Genomic DNA, 17,579 nt, shown 5'->3' with positions numbered 1-17,579 from the left:
AAGGGTCACAGGCACATTAGACACACCCCAGTTGCAGTAGGGCATGTTCAGGAAAAACTTTTTAGCACATTGAAGCGTTTAATATTTAAAGCAAGCTAGCAGCAGTTTACAGATCAATAACTATAGCGGAAAGCAATACAAAATAATCTTAGGTACTGTATAGCAGAAAACTTTACAGTATACAAGGTAGAAAGAAAGAAAACACAATATGGAAAATATCGTAAATGATGACTAATGAAACAGTGTAAAAGATCTTAAAAGAACCTGAACTATAGTACAAAATAAAAACATTATGAAAGAACCTTAGCTATAGCAAAAAACAATGCTCTACAGTATATTAAAAAGCAAGATGGTCGTACAGCTGAACACAAAGCGTGAAGCGTAATATTGAAAATATCCTACATGATTACAGATGGCACTTAGCACATTTAACCACACCCATGCTTCATGCTTTGTGTGAGTCGTTTTTCTGTGTCTATAATGTGCTGTAGGTCTATTAGGATAGTGTTTTACTGCTTCTTTCCTTTCAGTTACTGTCAGATCTCTTTCATCTGTAATTTCCAGCTGGTTTTTAATTGGAATGTGTTGAGGCATACTTACGTATGATGATGAATCAGCTGCCACCAATTAATGTTTCTCATACTCTGTTTATAATAATTCCTTTCATGGTACCAATAATAATAGTAATAATAATAATAATAATAATAATAATAATAATAATAAAGTTTAAGAAAATAATAGATTATTATGGAGTTGGGCTAGGTGGTAACTGACCATCTAATGTAAAAATTTTCCCACAGTAGTGAGCTTTGAAGATAACATTAGCCTATGGGAGGCTTCACCTTAACATTTAAGACCCAGTGGTAATTTTTTTAAACTTTTTTTGGGGGAGGGAAGAAAAGTACGTCATATGCCATCAAATACAGCAGATAGTTTTATCTTTAGCTTTCTATTTTATATACTATTAAGTTTTACAGAACTAGAAGTAGTTATTATTTTTATATAAAAGACTATATTATGGGGTATTAGACTATCAGTAGTTTGTGTAGTGACCTTTTAATTAGAGAAAACTGGAAGTACAGTAATTCCATTTCCATTTTTTGGTGTTCATTAGTTTTTTTTTTTGGCATTATTTATATTGGATGATGTAATTATAGTTTTATATATGTAACTTACCAAGTAATTATATAGCTGTTAGTTTCTAATTTAACGGCAGCTTTAGAACACTGAAATTCGCGGTGACGCTCTTTTGTTTTGGTGCAGGTAAGTGCCCCGCCCACTTCCGAGGAAGTATAGGTACAACATAGCTGAAGAGCTCAGTTTGTTTTAGCTGCTCACTAACCAATCATCGGTTGTTCAGCAGCTTTGTTTTAAAGTTCTGGAGTTTTCACCGGATGATTTTGGTTGTTTTCAAAGGATACAGTGAAGTATTCTTTGCTTTGGTAGCCTCTGCGCTATATTTTCTTAGCTTAGATAAGCTTAGTTTAGCTTTTTGGATTTTTGGATTTTTTGACCTATTATGTCCGACTCAAGTGTGTCTAGTAACCGGTATTGTAGCAAGGGTTGCAATACTACGTTGACTTCTTCCAAATATGACACGCATTCAGTTTGTTTCCTGACTTGACGTGCGAAGAATGTAGAGACTGGGACGAAGTTAAAAGGAGAATTTTGACTGCCCATTTAGATAAGTTAGAGAAGGCTAGGCATAGAAAGGTGGCTGCTAGAGCCGAGGCTAGAGCTTCAGTGTCCTTTACTCCTAGACCGGTCCTTTCGACACATGACTACTCCCTCACGTATTTCTACTTCTCTCACACTCTCAATGACTCCGTTACCTGGCTCCCTTCCCTCTGAACCTAGTGCCACTGCCAGTCTCGAAGCTCGGATAGACAAGAAATTTGACACGTCATTGAACACAGTTGCTCAGATAGGAGCTTTGATAAGAGTGCTTTTAGATAAAGCAAGTGGTGATCCTTGTGCTAGTGCTGGTGCAAGGAGCTTTGATAAGAGTGCTTTTAGATAAAGCAAGTGGTGATCCTTGTGCTAGTATCGGTGCAAGTGTTAGTGCTAGTGTTGTGTCAGTGGAGGAGGTGGCTTCTCGTCCCATCGATGCTCCTAGACGGAGGTCCCTAGGGGCCAGACTCTCCTGCACCTGTGAGGAGGCAAAGTGTAAGTCCAAGGGAAGTCAGTGGGGTTTGCCCATGAGCTGTTGCTCCCTCAACCGAACCTGTTGCTACCTCCCAGGTTTTGGTAGCTAAGCGCTGGAAAGGTGTACCAGTGGACCACACCTTACCCTCAGGTGGTTCTGATTCCGAGCCCAAAGGATGCGGTGGGCATTTTCATGTTTCCTCCAGGCCTTTGAAGAGACATGTATTGGAGGATCAGAACCCCTCAATTCCTCGTAAGCGCCAAAAGGACCAGCAGCCTTCCTGTAGCTATTGGGTTGATAGAGAGCTCCCATTGGATACCAAGCTCCCAGTGGCTCATAAGCCCCCATTGGCTCCCAAGCACTAGTGGCTCATAAGTGTACCAAGGGATTAACTTCTCCCATGGGATCAGAGCTCCCAGTGGCTCATAAGCATGCAGTGGGATCATTAAGCTCAGATTTGTATCCCAGGACAAGGTTTTCCACAGCCCCTCAAGTCTTCACCAGAGTACTCGCCCCTCTGTCGCAATGGCTTCGCGTAAAGGTCGTGAAAGTATGCCTATATCTGCTGTTAATCAGCTCAGTGGTCTGGTAAAACTAAGGTATACTTAATTTTTTGGACAACTGGCTCCTACAATTGTCATCCCAGACGAAATGTACGGAGGACCTTCTCAAAACTCTGCAGATAGCCCAGGATTTGGGCTTTTTAATCAATCAAGAGAAATTCCAACTAGTCTCTTCTCAGTTGATAGTCTATTTATGGACTTTCTGGGCTTTTCCATCAGACGAGAGAGTGCAGTTGTGCACCCAAAAGATCCGTCACTTTCTGAATCTACAGTCCTGCTCTGCCATCGATTGGATGAGTCTTCTAGGAACCCTCTCCTCCAAGATGTTAGTACCATTGTGGAGGCTGCATGCGAGGCCTTTACAGTTTTTCCTAAAGGCCAGTTGGAGCAGGAAGACTCTTCCAGATCCTTTGTATTCTCCATCACTCAGGAAATAAAGGAAGATCTTCGGTGGTAGCTCGAAGAAGGGAGGTTTCTTATAGGAAAGTCTGTTTCATCTGAACCTGAGCCTAACATTGTTCCCAACACATCAGGTCAGGGTTGGGGAGCAGTTCCAGGATGTTTGGAATCAGGAATGTGGTCTCTACAAGAGAGGAAGCTACACATAAACCAGAAAGAACTGAAGGCGATTCACCTGGTGCTTCAACATTTTGCTGTAGTGACTTGAGACACAGTGGTCGCAGTATATTCCGACAACACAGCTGCTCTAACACATATTAAGAACCAGGGAGGTACACACTCCCTTTCGCTGTGCGAAGTAGCCAGAAATCTTCTTCTATAGGCTCACAACAACAACACCCAGATCCTCACCTGCTTTGTTCAAGGCAAGTCGCATGTATTAGCGGACAAGTTGAGCTGTTGCAAACAAGTCCTACCCACGGAATGGTCGCTGATTCCACAGGTGTGTACTGACCTGTGAAAACTATGGGGAAAACCATGGGTAGACGTGTTTGCAACATCCAGGAGCCATCACCACCACCTGTATTGCTCTCCGGCACCGGACCCTCTAGCGTGGGCAACGGATGTTATGCTCCAGGACTGGTCAGACCTGGAGGTGTACACCTTTCCTCCTTTCAGTTTAGTGAGGGAAGTCATAAACAAGTTCAGGACTTCCCATCACACGTCGATGATTCTGGTGGCCCCCTTTTGGCCTCAAAACAAATGGTTCCTGGACCTTCTGGAACTTATGTCGGACTTTTCACGGCTCCTTCCACAGAGGAAAGATCTGCTCAGACAACCTCATTTCTACCGGCTTCATCAAGGTTTGTCCATTCATCTTCCAAGCTCTACCAAGCTAAGTGGGCATGAATCATTTCTACCAAGAAGGTGTAGAGGAAGGTGTAAGGAACGTAACATCTCTCATTCTTGTACCTTTATAGCCCAACTAGCTGGTCCTTCTATTTACCCCTATCTCCTAGCCTTGTTTAAGGTTGTTAAGTTTTTTGGGAAGCCAGGGGGTACTTGGTACCTGGGGTACCCTCCGATCCTTAGTGTTCAGGCAACATAGTTTTTATGGTCGTTTTTTGGTTGGTGTATTTTCACACCCAGGGCAAGGGCAGTTGTTTTGTTTAGCTTTGTCAAGTCATAGGAGTACTCCCTAACCACAAAGCTCCCACTGAAGTAGGGACAGTTCCTGACATTACCGGTCATGTCCCTACAGGTCAAGGTGAGTAACGACCAAGAGGCAGTATCTTTCTGCTCCTGCTCTCTCCCCAGGTAAGGTTACAACAAGCATTACCACAATGCTAGCTTTTTATCGATTTCAGATGCATTTCCATTCATAAATGTTTTTTAAGTAGTACATGTCCATGCTTCCCACCTCCTATCAGTGTGGGATTCAGCTATGTTATTGCTTGGTGAGTTGCATATATAAAAATGACATTTTTATAATAAAAATAAGTTTTTATATATACTTACCAAGTAACTACAAGATCGGAGCCTGTCCCTCCTCCCTTGACATGGACATAGAGCATAAATGAACTGAGCTCTTCAGACATGTACCTGTACTTCCCCAGAAATGGGCAGGGCACTTACCTGCACCAAAACAAAAGAGCGCTTCTGCGAATTTCAATTCTAAAGCTGCCGTTAAAGTAGAAACTAATAGCTATGTAATTACTTGGTAAGTATATATAAAACATTTTATTTTAAAAATATCATTTTTACACAAGTCTCTCTCTCTCTCTCTCTCTCTCTCTCTCTCTCTCTCTCTCTCTCTCTCTCTCTCTCTCTCTCTCTCTCTCTCTCTCTCTCTCTCTCTCTCTCTCTCTCTCTCTCAACTGCCTATAAAATTTTAAAGTATTTATCACACTTCATAAATGTATTTCAAAAGATTTTAATTTATTTTTATGTAAAACTTGTAAGCACTCAGAGAACTATTATGCCAATCTTCCAAACTGTTTCTGTTCTATGTCTAGAATCATAACCACCAAAATTTAACACTGCTCATGCTAGAAAGTCATGGGGTATTTATTGGATTGGCACTTTAGCACAGAATTTTTGGATTACAAAATTTTTGGATGATTTTGTAACTGATTGTTAATGTGGGGATTTGACACTACTGTATAATGTTACTGGGAATGGTATATTCAAAAGTTTAAGGATGCTAAGCGCTTTGACATATATGTTGAACAAGTTTAGTATAGAGTATTGTAAACTAATAAATCCAGTTTCCTAGGTAATCTGAAAGGTTTTAAAGTATGTAGGGAATATCTGATTTTGTAAGGAAAATGTTATAGTTGAAAAATTGAATTATTTAATAAATTTCATTGCATGAAATAAAAAGTGTGTCATGACAAAGGCAGTATGTTTCTAATTTCAAATTTTTCAGTTTCAAAACTATATTTCAGCATTACATCCATGTTTTTTTAGCATATTTTTCATGATTTAGCTTAGATTGTCTCATCTGTCTTTTAAGGTAACAGAACTTTCTCACTTATCCAGGGAATACAAATTAACACTGCTTTTTGGGGGACCACTTTTTTTTTTTTTAAGTATTTGTATAATTTGTCTTGTTTTTTGTTCTTTAATATATATTGACATTGAATCACACAGGATTTTAAAGATCAATCATGGGATCATCACTCTTATATATCCAAATCTGTGGAAGATCTCATTCTTAAGATACATTTTTCCATTGCAGTTGCTGTTGATTGAAGATATGCTGTTTTTATTCAGTCATTTTGAAAATGTTAATTAATCAGTTTTATAATGTTTACATGTAAGGGCATGCAGTAATTTTTCACAGTTTTCAATTGACAAAGTCAGCAACTCATTGCAGTTGATAATCCCGAGTTAAAACTTATTTCACGGTAAGAAGCGTGCATGGTAAATCGTGTCGGCGAGAAATTTTGCCTTTACAAGCAAGCTTGTGCATGCAGGGAGTAGCACCAGGTGTGGCTGTGAGCACTGTTGTGGAAATTGCAGGGGGACTGGCGCAAGTTTAATCTGGTACTGATGTATGTGATATGAAAAAGGTTATTAACTAACCAAGGTGTTTTATTTTGTGTAACAATGTAAAGGTGACTGATTTGATTGACATTGAATGAATATGAGGGGTCCAGTGGCTAAGGGATGAGATTGTGGTTTTCTTAGAAACAGGTTAAAATTTTTGCCATTTTTAACCTTTTTCTGTCAAGGGGTGTGAAGAGAAAAGGGAAGCTGGACCTTATGCGCCTTATTACTAAAGCACAAAAAGGCATAACATTATTGGAAGTGCTATGAGTAGTGCTGAGCATAGGTTTGTTTGTTTTCATGGACTGTTTTTCTTGTGGACTTGATTGGCAACTAGGCTAGTTTGATGTTTTTCATGAGAAATTTTGAAGATTGTCCAATGATCCCAAAATTTATTAAGGCCTGTTGATCGTTGATAGCATTTGTTATTTTGTCTTGGAAGTAATAACAGTGATTTTTTTTTTTTTTTTTGTAAATTTGGGTTGGCTTGGTGCAAATCTAATGATACCAAATATACTCATGTTTCAGATAAATAATGAGAGAGATATGGACCCATAAACTTAAAAATAACAATTTTTCCTCTCAGTCTTTTGATGCTGGATGCCTCATATAATTAAATACTTTTAAATAAAGGATGTCTGATTTGGTTTCAGTTTAATAGGTAATCAAGACATGTTTATTTTGCATTTTATTAAGAGTAACATAAATGAGTTTTTTCTGCTTTATTTTTGTATGGTTATCCAAAAACACTTTTTAAATTTTGAGAAGTTTTTTATATTAATTGTGATAGGAATAGGATGTTATTTAAAACAAGGACTTACCTTGTTTTCAAGTTTTGGTCTTTCATACTCATCTGCTTATAATTAAAGTTTTTAGATAATGAATTTTCACATTTCATTAGTTTCAAGGAAAATTGACTGTAGATTAGGTTTCATTGTATCTTATCAAATGTGTATTACGAAAATTGTTTGATAACACTCCAACATAGCATATTTCCTGGCATTGAAAATGCTCCAGCCTAAAAAGACACACTCCAATTTTGGCCATCAAAATTTTGAAAACAAAAATAAGGGGGTTTTATTTTTGTTGGTTTTGTGAGCACATTCCACTCAGTTCATCAAGTACTGTGGCTTCAGCTTCTATAGCACATTAATTATAGTAGTTTTTTGGTTCATATATTTAAAAAAATACTTGCTTATATTTTTATAGTTCATTGATTATGATATTAAATAAGTTATTCAGAAATTTTACTTATGTCATTAATGATGTTCTCTTCAAGATCAGGATTGTTTGAGATTGAAATTACTTGTAATACCGATATACATCATTTAAGTTACTGCTCACTCATCAACTCATCCACGTTATCCTACTAATACTGGAATGCAACTGTGATATTCTTAATTCAGAGTTGTATACAAGCATTTTGATTACTGTGTAGCAAAGATAAGCTTCCTCTGGGGGTTAAGTTGGGCCAGTGAAAAAAATAACCTTTGGCATCTAGGATGCATGGAAAATTTCTGAGGCTGATGTCAGGAAAGAAATGGTGTCTTCGACTCTGGAGTAAGGTAGTCTTATTATCTGCCTGTTCTGGGGAAGGCACATGTATACGGGTGTGTATGAACCACCTCACAATTACGGAACTCCTTGAGCTTCAGATGGCTCCTAAATGTGATTTATTTACAATTTAGGGTTGGCTGCCATACTGATGACATCTGAATGTTGGTTGTTCTATTCCTGTTTTGGGCTGTTGAAAATCTCCAGTTGATAAAAAACAGCACTTCAGTAGTGATTACAGGCAGTCCTTGGTTATTGGCGATCCAGTTTTTCGGGGCTTGTCTAGCGACGAAAATCGGTGATTTTCGGCGCCGATATGCGCCGATTTCCGTTTATTGGCTCTGATTATTGCATATTGGCATCAATACATACCTAACAGAGGTATAATAACCAAAAATTGCTGAAAAAGCACCAATTTTCAGTTATCGGCGATTTTCACTTATTGTCATGCCGCCTGATAACCGGAGACTGCTTGTAGTTTCAATTTTTTGTGTTAAAGATGTAAAATACTCGTACAATACTATGTTCCATTAAGATTTCTTATTACTAGTGAAGTTTTGAAGAGTAAAATACTGTAAGTTCCCATTTAGGGTATGGCCCATTTTGCTAGTTCTTATTTTGATAGAAATTCTGCTAGTTCAGAATGGGGGGCAAAAGTTTAAATTATTTTTGTTTTTTGCAGATCAGTTGAAGTGTAGTAATAAATTGGATTTTATAAGTAATGTTTTTGCTGTGACACTATTAAGATACAGTTGTTGTGCACATCCTCAGATAGACACTCAGCATCACATAGGGTCTGTTTGTTCTCTTTGGTTCATATTTTACATAGATGTTATACAGAGTAGGTTTTTTATTAGTCAAATCTGAAGAGTGTTTTTGCAGAAGGGAGTTACTAAATTGCACTTGGAAGATTTTTAAGGGTGTCGTGTGCTGTTTCTTGTCTGTGAATCTGAATTAGGCATTATACAAACAATATCATCAGGAACCTTGGTATCATGGATCTTGTATCTCTTAAACCTGCAATGTAAGGTCTCACTGAAGTTGTCTTCAGCTAGGGTAAAATTGTCTACTGTTTTTTATTTCATTTAATGGTGGCAGAGAAACTGCACTTTATAAATTTTGGGATTATAGTGTATTTCAGCACTAGGTACTGTTATTAATAAGATTGTGGATTCCTATTTTGCAGCTTGAAGATATGGAAATTCACAATAAAACCAGTTTATGATGATAATTATTGCTATTTTTAGTTACATTCTTAAGGCTGGGTTTAATGTTCTTATCTAGTTCATAATTTTTTACTAAAATCCTTGTTGCAAAATCCTTGTTGCAGTAGCTTGTGATGGAATTTTTTTTTTTTTACTATTACGCACAAGAGATAAAGATTCAAATAATGGAAGCCAGCGGCTGTATTGTCCGTTTATGCTGACCACATTGGTTTTAAGGGAAAGTTGTCAGTTTGCATCAGAGGACTAAAATATTCATATTTCTATTGTTTGTAAAATGGATTTGTGTTTGTGTTGTTTATGTGAATTTTGAGATTTTTGTTTAGAGGAAGGGGGGAAGTAGTACTGACTTATATATTCTTTTAAAAATGTGTTATTTCTCTAAGAAAATGAACAATATCATTAGCATTGCCATTATTTTGCGGCTCAAATTCATTGGACTAATGTGAGGTAAGAATGGTTGCCAGCTAGAACCCAACAAAATAGCCTGTTTGTTGTCATTAATTACATTACCGTACAGGTAAATGGTTACGCTATTCAGAGTGTGTTGTGGCATGATGAATTGGACAGACCTTATCTGATGCCAAAAGAAAAAATTAATGAACTTGTAGATTTGTAGACAGACAGACTGTTTTGCTTTGATAGTGAGCCGTACCCATATCCGTTGATTTGTAATTTGATACCTGTATAATCTCTACCCTCTTGCTTGTAAATGTATAAGTATCGGAAAGCATGAATAATTTGTCTTGTATAATTATAGTGATTCTGGTTTCTACTACAAGGTTTTCATAGCAGAGACCTTTCCCTTGGCCTAAAGTTGCTTTTTTTCTGGTTAGCCTTGAATCGTAATTCAGTAAAAAGCAGCTTTTTGATTTTGCGTAGTTTGTTTTGAGGTATGTGGTAGTACTCATATAAAAAGTAATTCCATTCGGTTGTTTCATACCGATTATGGTAATGAACTAAACAAAGTAATTATTTTGACATGCAGCACTGAACTTATTTTTGAACCGTTTTTTCACCATGCTGCTGTTAGTTTTATGCTTGCAGATGAGGTGAATATAGCACTTCCATTTTCTGTTATTAAATAGCTTGGACGTACTTTTAGTTTTGAATAGCACAGAAGTCTTCTAAATCTTGGAAGTCATTTTTTTTTTTCTTAATTTAAGACAGTAGTTGGGAAAGATACAGTTTAAAGGTCATGATACATACTCTTTGTATATATATTGTATAGTGAACACAGCACCCCCATGTGATGACTAAGAAGAGTTTGCTTTGAGGATGCACCATATTTAGTTAGAAACTTGAAAGAAGAATTAGAAGTTTAGGAAATTTTTTTTTTTTTAATTTGCAGATATGCACATTTTGTGAAATGAATTGAAACCATTCGCGAAGTGTATTATAAGATAACTTTTATTCTACATAAATTCAATTAAATAGTTTTCATATTTAAAACACAAGTGTGGATGCCTTTCTTTACGTTAAGATAATTTCAGGGTTAACTTTCTACTGAACTGTATATGGAACTTTATAAGATGCAAATTGCAGTTTGTTCAAGTGTGGTGATAAGTAGAATGTTTTCTTTCAGGAAGTTGACAATTTATGGGAAATTGCAAAGAATGAATTAGAGGACCACTGTAACTGGAAGATTCCCGTTTGTAAATTTTATACGTTTTTACAATATAGTAGTACAGGATTACTTTACATGGCTTGTAAGGGTTAGTGGAGAAATATGGAATTCAGATGTCCATAATTTTGCCAAACATTTTAAAGGGAGGAGAAACAATTAGAGAAGTGGTGAGTCATGAATTAGTAGGTCACCAACCAGTGGGAATTCATTTGGTCAAGGAGGGGAGAAAGGTCATAGATGAGGCTTTGTAACTGATGGGATCCGAACAGAAAGTGCTTATCTGAAAATAGGGAGAGAAATCAGCTGTTTTCCAATCCTGCCAAGGGAAAACCTTGTGTAAAAATGATGATGATGATTTAGTAGAGCTTTGTTCCCTATGGTTGATTTTAGGTACTTGGAGAAGTTTGGATAGGGTTTGTAATGTTATAATTGATACTTGCATTGTACCAGCCACTCTAGTCAGCTAATGTTTGTTAATTCAAGTTGAGGTTGGATTACGTATTGAGGAAGGAAATGGTTTATGTATGAATTTCTAGTAGTACTTTACCATTAGATGTAATTTTTGTTGTTAAGGTTGCAAGCTTGTTGCTATATTGGACTTGATTCTATTATTGTTGACATTTTTTACTAGACTACCTTATTAACTTTTAGATTTACTTTGTTCCATCACAACCCCATCAATTATATTAAGCATACATTCATGCCCTTGTGTCCGTAAAACCAACTGTCATTTGTCCCCTAAACAAGTGACAAGTAATCATTCACATATGCTCCATGGAGACTCAACAGTTGGAAAAATCTATCCTTTTCATAATTAATATTCAAGGAGCACTGTCAACAGTCTGTACATATATATTTTGAAATTCTAAGTAAGGGAAATTTTGATGTGCTTAAAGCAAAGTGTGAGTGCTGTCATGTACAAACCAGATTTGTTACTAGAGCACAGACCTCACCACAGTGAGGATTCAGGCCCTCATTTTTCCTGTGAAGTGTGAATATTTTTGGAATTTTTACTGTCGTGTAGTAGTAGTACCCTTGAAGATGCCTTAAATAACTAAAGATGAAACCATTTAGGATTCACATGCTGTGACTCATTTTTTCCTTGTGATACTTATCATAAATATTTTCTCTCTCTCTCTCTCTCTCTCTCTCTCTCTCTCTCTCTCTCTCTCTCTCTCTCTCTCTCTCTCTCTCTCTCTCTCTCTCTCTCTCTCTCTCTCTCTCTCACTGCTTCTGTCGGTCAGACTGTTTCAGTGGCCCTTGCTCTTCCTGAGCCTTTGGTACCTGTGCCTTTGCTTGCAAGGCATTGATTCAAGTGGAACTTGCTGTTCTTTCAGTACATTGCTTTAACTGTTCCTGCAGAACCTGTGCATATCCCTATGGTGCCTCTGGTGATTTTATGGTTCTAGTTGAGTCAGGTGCTGCTGCTGTGTTTGCTGTTCCTGCATCTACCGAGGGTTTAGAACTTGCTTCTTCCAAAATTCTGTCACTGGTGGTCGCCCTTGCCCATAAGTCTTAACTGCTGTGGTGGCCTAAGTTGAGATGCACTCAAGGAATCGAGGCTGCCATAGTGAAGGTTGTTTTGGTCACACCTCTTCAGCTTTGTCCACTGATCAGGCAGTTACTGCAAGAAAGGATATACAGTAATCTTGAGAGAGTATATGTACCTCCCAGTGAAGCCTTCTACACATGGACACTCTCTAGTGATGTTCCAGCATCATTGAAGTGAACTGTCACTTTGATGTACCATCTGGGGTTCTGTGACCCCAGATGGTACATCAAAGTGTACTTGTCTGGTAACTGTTAAGGCTCCTACTCTCCATAGGATGCCTGAAGCGTACGGAGCCTTTTCTGCTTCTGCGTTTCTTAAGAACACTCACTTTTACGTATTCTTGGATAATGTTTGCTTGGTTGAGTTTTTATACAAGGAGGATGAGATGACCTGTACAATGCTGAAAGAAGGTGCCTTTTTTTTGAAGTTTAGGAGTAGTTGTGCAAGACCTTCACATCCAACAACTACTTCACCAGTGGAGTTAATGACAGATTACACTTCTGATGACCCAGCCAAGAGACTTCAGACATTCTAGCAGATGTTTGCTTCATGGGAAAGGATATAGAACTGCTAGTGGATATAATTTCTTGATGTCTCGTTATGCACCCCTTCTGCATTTCCATCCATTCACTTGGAATCTCATGGTGCATTTTCTTCTTACTTTTAAGTATCTTTTATTGTCTGGGCCCACCTAGCTAGGGGTTACATACTGAATGTATGTTTGGGAGCCAGTCGTCAGTTCCTTGCTGGTCTAATGTAAACCTGTCACCCAGCGGGCAAAACTTACTAATATAGGGATTATTTGGAATTTGAATTTTTTGCCTATGTTTTACCTGCACCTGCTGTGCTTAGAGTATATTTCACAGCCTGTAGTTCCCTCTTTTTTTTTATGCCAAGGCTGTTGGTGATGACATCTACCCAGGGCTTTAAAATAAATGGAAGAATTAGGAAAGGAAAAAATTGGACACTGAACTGTAATCTTGATGTCAATGATAGACTTGCCTCTCAGATGTTGAGTTATAAGAAACAAGGGATGTAGAAGCAATGAGAGAGTCCCATTCATTAGGTAGTTGAGGTGGAGAAAGTCAGGTTTGCTAAGTACTGTGTTTTTGACATTTGTCACAGCCTCGCCTACAGTTGTAATTTTCAAATACAAAAGGTGTATATCTGCTTCTACCATCAGTGGTGTTTGTGGCTCAGTAATCAGTGCAAGGAAAGTGTGTCTCAAAAGATCAAGTTCTATATAGCAAACGGTACATTGAAATAGGACGTTGCTGCAATTTATCTACCTAGTAGGTAAAGATTTGGAATAATATTGGGTAGAAATATTATTCTCTGGAGATGTTTATAATTGTGATAAGTTGCTATCCTTTAAGAAGTAATGACTAGTGTATGTTATGTCTGTGCACAGTTTTCCTCAAGTAATTTTGCACTCCTTGAATGAAATTTTGTAAAGTATAGGTTTGCCGGTAATCTAGTATTTGTAATTCTAGGTTGTTTGTTGATCCGTAAGTGTATGCTTTATTCTGGTCCAGTCGGTAAAGATACGAAGACTTTAAAAAACTGTGGTTGTAGTGTAAAGCTGTCATAACCTTTAGATTTGATGTAAAGATGAAATGAATATTTTATACATATGCTTGTTTTGGGGGATTTTGCACTTTTTGAATGAATTTTTCGGTAAAGGTGACAACTGTAAATGCATGTTCTTAAGTGTAAGTAAATGCTGATTATGTAATGCAATATGGTATAGTAGAGTATTATTTTACCGTACAAGTATATTGCATGGTTTTACACTTGGGCTATGCTTTTGCACCTTGAAGTATCTTTACTAATGATACTCTCTTGTCCGTGACTGGCAGTTTATCTTTCAGGTCGTCGGGACCGGTCTCTTTTGGCTTCAGTTCGCTGGATCCCAACAAGTCATTGAGCTCACCTGTGGATATGAGTGGGTCCAATGGAACTTTGAAGATTACATCCATAAAGAATGAATTGCAAGTAAGTGAAAGTGTATTTTTGGTCAATTCTGTCATTAGCTAGTGTTGGAATTTTCTCGATGCCAGTGTTTAAAGGGAAATTCTTCCAGTTGTTCCTGTTAATACTCATGTCAGTAAATTGAAAGCATTATTTTTTGAAGGGCAAATGTTTTTTACCGTACACCCATCAACCGTATTGAGCCCACTTCTGGGGTCTCAGATGCTCCCAGACATATGCAGCTACCTGTATTCCAGGCAGAAGAAGAATGATCATTTACTTGTACATCTTTTGCGTTTGTAGTAGTTACAAATTATCCTCCTCATAGTTTGTGTGGCTCCAGGAAGTCAAAGCAGAAGAAATGGGGAGAACAAAACAAAAATTCACCGAGATCACGACAGACACAGGAAGACACCAACTAAGGGAAATTGTGAACAGTGTTGTCCCCCCATCCCTACATTTCTAGCCATTGTTCTCCCATCTTACATTAACTGTGAGGAGGGTAGTTGTGCCTGCTGATGGCCCATGCATGAATGATCACTCCTCTGTCTGGAAAACAAAAGTGTGTGTATGTGTGTGTTTAGATATGTGAGTGTAGGCTTGTGGGTGGGTTTGTATTAAAAAATAAGATTATATTTTAAAACTCTACATTTAATTATTGTGTGAAACCATTGCGGTTTTGATTTATGGCAGATATATGTTTGGAAACATGGTTGTTATGATTTGTGGCAGAAATTTGTCATCAGCTCAGAAGGTTTAATGCCGATTTTTTATATTTTCTTTTTTAGGAAGCACAAGTTGGACCAGATACTCCAGTTGTTCAGACAGATAAAGGACAGCTAACAGATGCTATTGAACAAGCTGAGCGAAGCACAGCCACAAGTATGAGTATAACTCGGTATTTTTTAACATTAGTATCATGAATGGTAATTTGCATAGAAGTTGTGGAAACTTATGCCTTTCTGGCATCAAGTAAACAAGTAATGTTTGTATAATAAGTTTTGAATTTACATATTTCTTCTGTGTCGGGTTGTTATATAGTACAGGCAGTCCCCGATTATCGGCGGGGTTCCGTTTTTAAGGGTGTGATGATAACCGAAAATTGCCGCTAACCGAAAATCGGCAATTTCGGCGCATTTTCGGCGATTTTCAGGGGTTATCAGTGCCGATTTTCGGTTATCGGCGCCTCTGTTAGGTATGTATCGGCGCCAGTACCCAATTATCGGCGCCGATAAGCGGAAATCGGTGATTTTCAACGCCGAAAATTGCTGATTTTCGTCGCTAGACAAGCCCCATAAAACCAAATCGGTGTTAACCGAGCCCGCTGTTAACTGGGGACTACCTGTAGTTGTGGAAACTGATATCCTTCCAGTATAAAACTGGTGACATATGTTTGAAATTTACACTTCAGAAGGAGGATGGGTTGACGGGTTTACTCCAGAATCAGAAATAATGACGTCTCCTGAAATTGAGGATCTGGAGGACATATCCATGGACACAAGCATAGGTCCTGAAGGAAGACCCCCTGGCAGGATGAAGTCTACCACTACAAAGCACAAGTAAAGAACTTTTGAATTTTGCCTCCTTTGGTTTTACACACCGCTGTATATTATCTTGAAAATGTTTCAAAGGCTTAGAGTATGTCTTCTTAATTTTAAAGATATTTTGTAATTGTTTCTTTTATTTTAAAGGCTCTCTTTTATATGTAATATCATGTCCTTTTATGAAATTATTCAACCTTTTAATTTGTATTAGCTAAGTAGTCAGAAAAAATGATTCAGAATCTGTAAAATTCAGGTTTAGGTTTTTATAGAAAAACATACTAACGTGACGATTAAGCAAAACGAAGCATCCCAAGAAATAAATGAAGGGATGATACTTTCACAGTAAAACAAGAGTTTCATATAAGTAACTTACCAAGTAACTACATAACTAATGTTTCTAACTGGTGCGGCAACTTGTTAAAAAAATTTGCAGTGGCTCGGTAATACATGTACAATGTTATTAAATTGCAATAATGTTTAATGGGTATCAAGTTTAGTGCTGTTAAACCTATTTCAACTTGAAATGCATAGGGTGAATGAGTAACATTTGGAATGATCATAGAAAGTTGCAGTTTCATTCCCCACAGGATTAGCTAGTATTCATTGCTGTTAATATTAAAAAGTGTCTCCTAGACAGACACTAATTGGTTTGAGATAATTTTTTTTTATTAAAGTAAGCACGTCTTACTTCCTTAATGAAAACTGGTTCTCAAACATTCAGAATAATATTTTTTGCTAAGATAAGTATTTGGAAGAGTGGTTATGTTGAAGGTATATTTTGCAAAATTAAACTTTCAGGTTTGACTAACTTACCTTTTAGTTTTCTAGACAACCCATTTTGGAAAAAGAAAATGATTTACAAAACTACGTTCATGTTGTGCATAATAGTATTTACTTACCTTGGTTATAGATAATTCACATTCATTCATGTTTTCAGAGAAGAGAGAACGGGCAATACGCTCTATCAAGAACTCCAGTTCCAGGAGCCTGATGCATTAGCAGAGATGGATGAGGGTACAGAAATCACAGGTACATTGAAGTTGTTGACGTTCATTCATTGTAGATTACTGTACAGTATTGTGTGGGTGACGGTGACGAGAAACTTTCCAAGATCAGAGTTCGCATGTACTAAAATTTGAGTTTTTTATTTTTGTTACTGATATTCAGGTCTTGAAAGATTGGAATTAATCCAGAATTAATCCAGTTTGTTTGTCTTTAAGAGGGAGTAGATAGCAAGTTATGTTGATGAGTAGGTACTTTCCTAAATATGGTTTCTTTGGCAGTAGCCCCTCAGATGGTCAGGTCTCAGCTTATAATTCTTTACTTAAGAGTTACGTTATCATGATTGCTGTTTGCAAGTGCACCATTTTAGAAGTGGTCCATTTAAGGATAATCTGTATTAAACAGTAAGTGCAGGTTAGCTTATGCTAGAAATTATATGGAATTACTGCTAGCTGTACTAAGGGTCTTTCCTGCTTATCAGATTTTGCTGTTTATCAGCAAGCTAGACCCCCAAAAGCATCTGATAAGCTAAGGGGCTGCAGGATATAGTACATAGAAGTCTTTTCATGAGTATATTGGTAGTTTTAAGTGAAACTTTTCACATGAAACATATAAGATAGAGGGTTAGTTATGAAGCGAAGGTAAATCTCTTAGATACCTCTTTCGTTGCTCTTTAAATTCTCATTGATTGTGGAAACAACAGAATGCCTTAATTTGAATTTGTATAACAGTAATAGTGAACTTCTTAAATATATTTTCTTTTGATTTGAAAACACCACCTTTCAATAGTAAAAATTGCAAACACCACCTTTCAGTAGTAAAAAATCTTTCGAACTGTGAGGAAGTAGATGTCTTGAAATGGTATGTTCAAGTTATAGATGGCAGTAAATGTTCCAGGTTGTCTTAAAGGAAATATTAGAACTGCTTACCTGTGGACTAATAAAACA

At 37.3% G+C, this 17,579-nt stretch overlaps 1 protein-coding gene across 50 annotated transcripts in view; it reads left to right on the top strand.

Annotated features, from left to right (window-relative positions):
• The window catches only part of syd (JNK-interacting protein syd), a 121,038-nt gene that overhangs the window by 10,555 nt on the left and 92,904 nt on the right, over nucleotides 1-17,579 (top strand). For 48 of the 50 annotated variants that reach the window (XM_067087580.1, XM_067087583.1, XM_067087536.1 and 45 more), the window contains exons 5-8: nucleotides 13,975-14,110; nucleotides 14,875-14,968; nucleotides 15,498-15,645; nucleotides 16,568-16,659. In XM_067087580.1, coding sequence (XP_066943681.1) covers nucleotides 13,975-14,110; nucleotides 14,875-14,968; nucleotides 15,498-15,645; nucleotides 16,568-16,659 — 470 coding nt within the window. The remainder of the gene's footprint in view (nucleotides 1-13,974; nucleotides 14,111-14,874; nucleotides 14,969-15,497; nucleotides 15,646-16,567; nucleotides 16,660-17,579) is intronic. The other 2 variants (XM_067087550.1, XM_067087538.1) reach the window with 2 other exon arrangements.

The sequence above is a fragment of the Macrobrachium rosenbergii genome, chromosome 44, assembly GCF_040412425.1.
Source record: "Macrobrachium rosenbergii isolate ZJJX-2024 chromosome 44, ASM4041242v1, whole genome shotgun sequence".
NCBI classification, from domain to species: domain Eukaryota; kingdom Metazoa; phylum Arthropoda; class Malacostraca; order Decapoda; family Palaemonidae; genus Macrobrachium; species Macrobrachium rosenbergii.
This window is presented reverse-complemented; position numbering and strand designations above follow the sequence as displayed.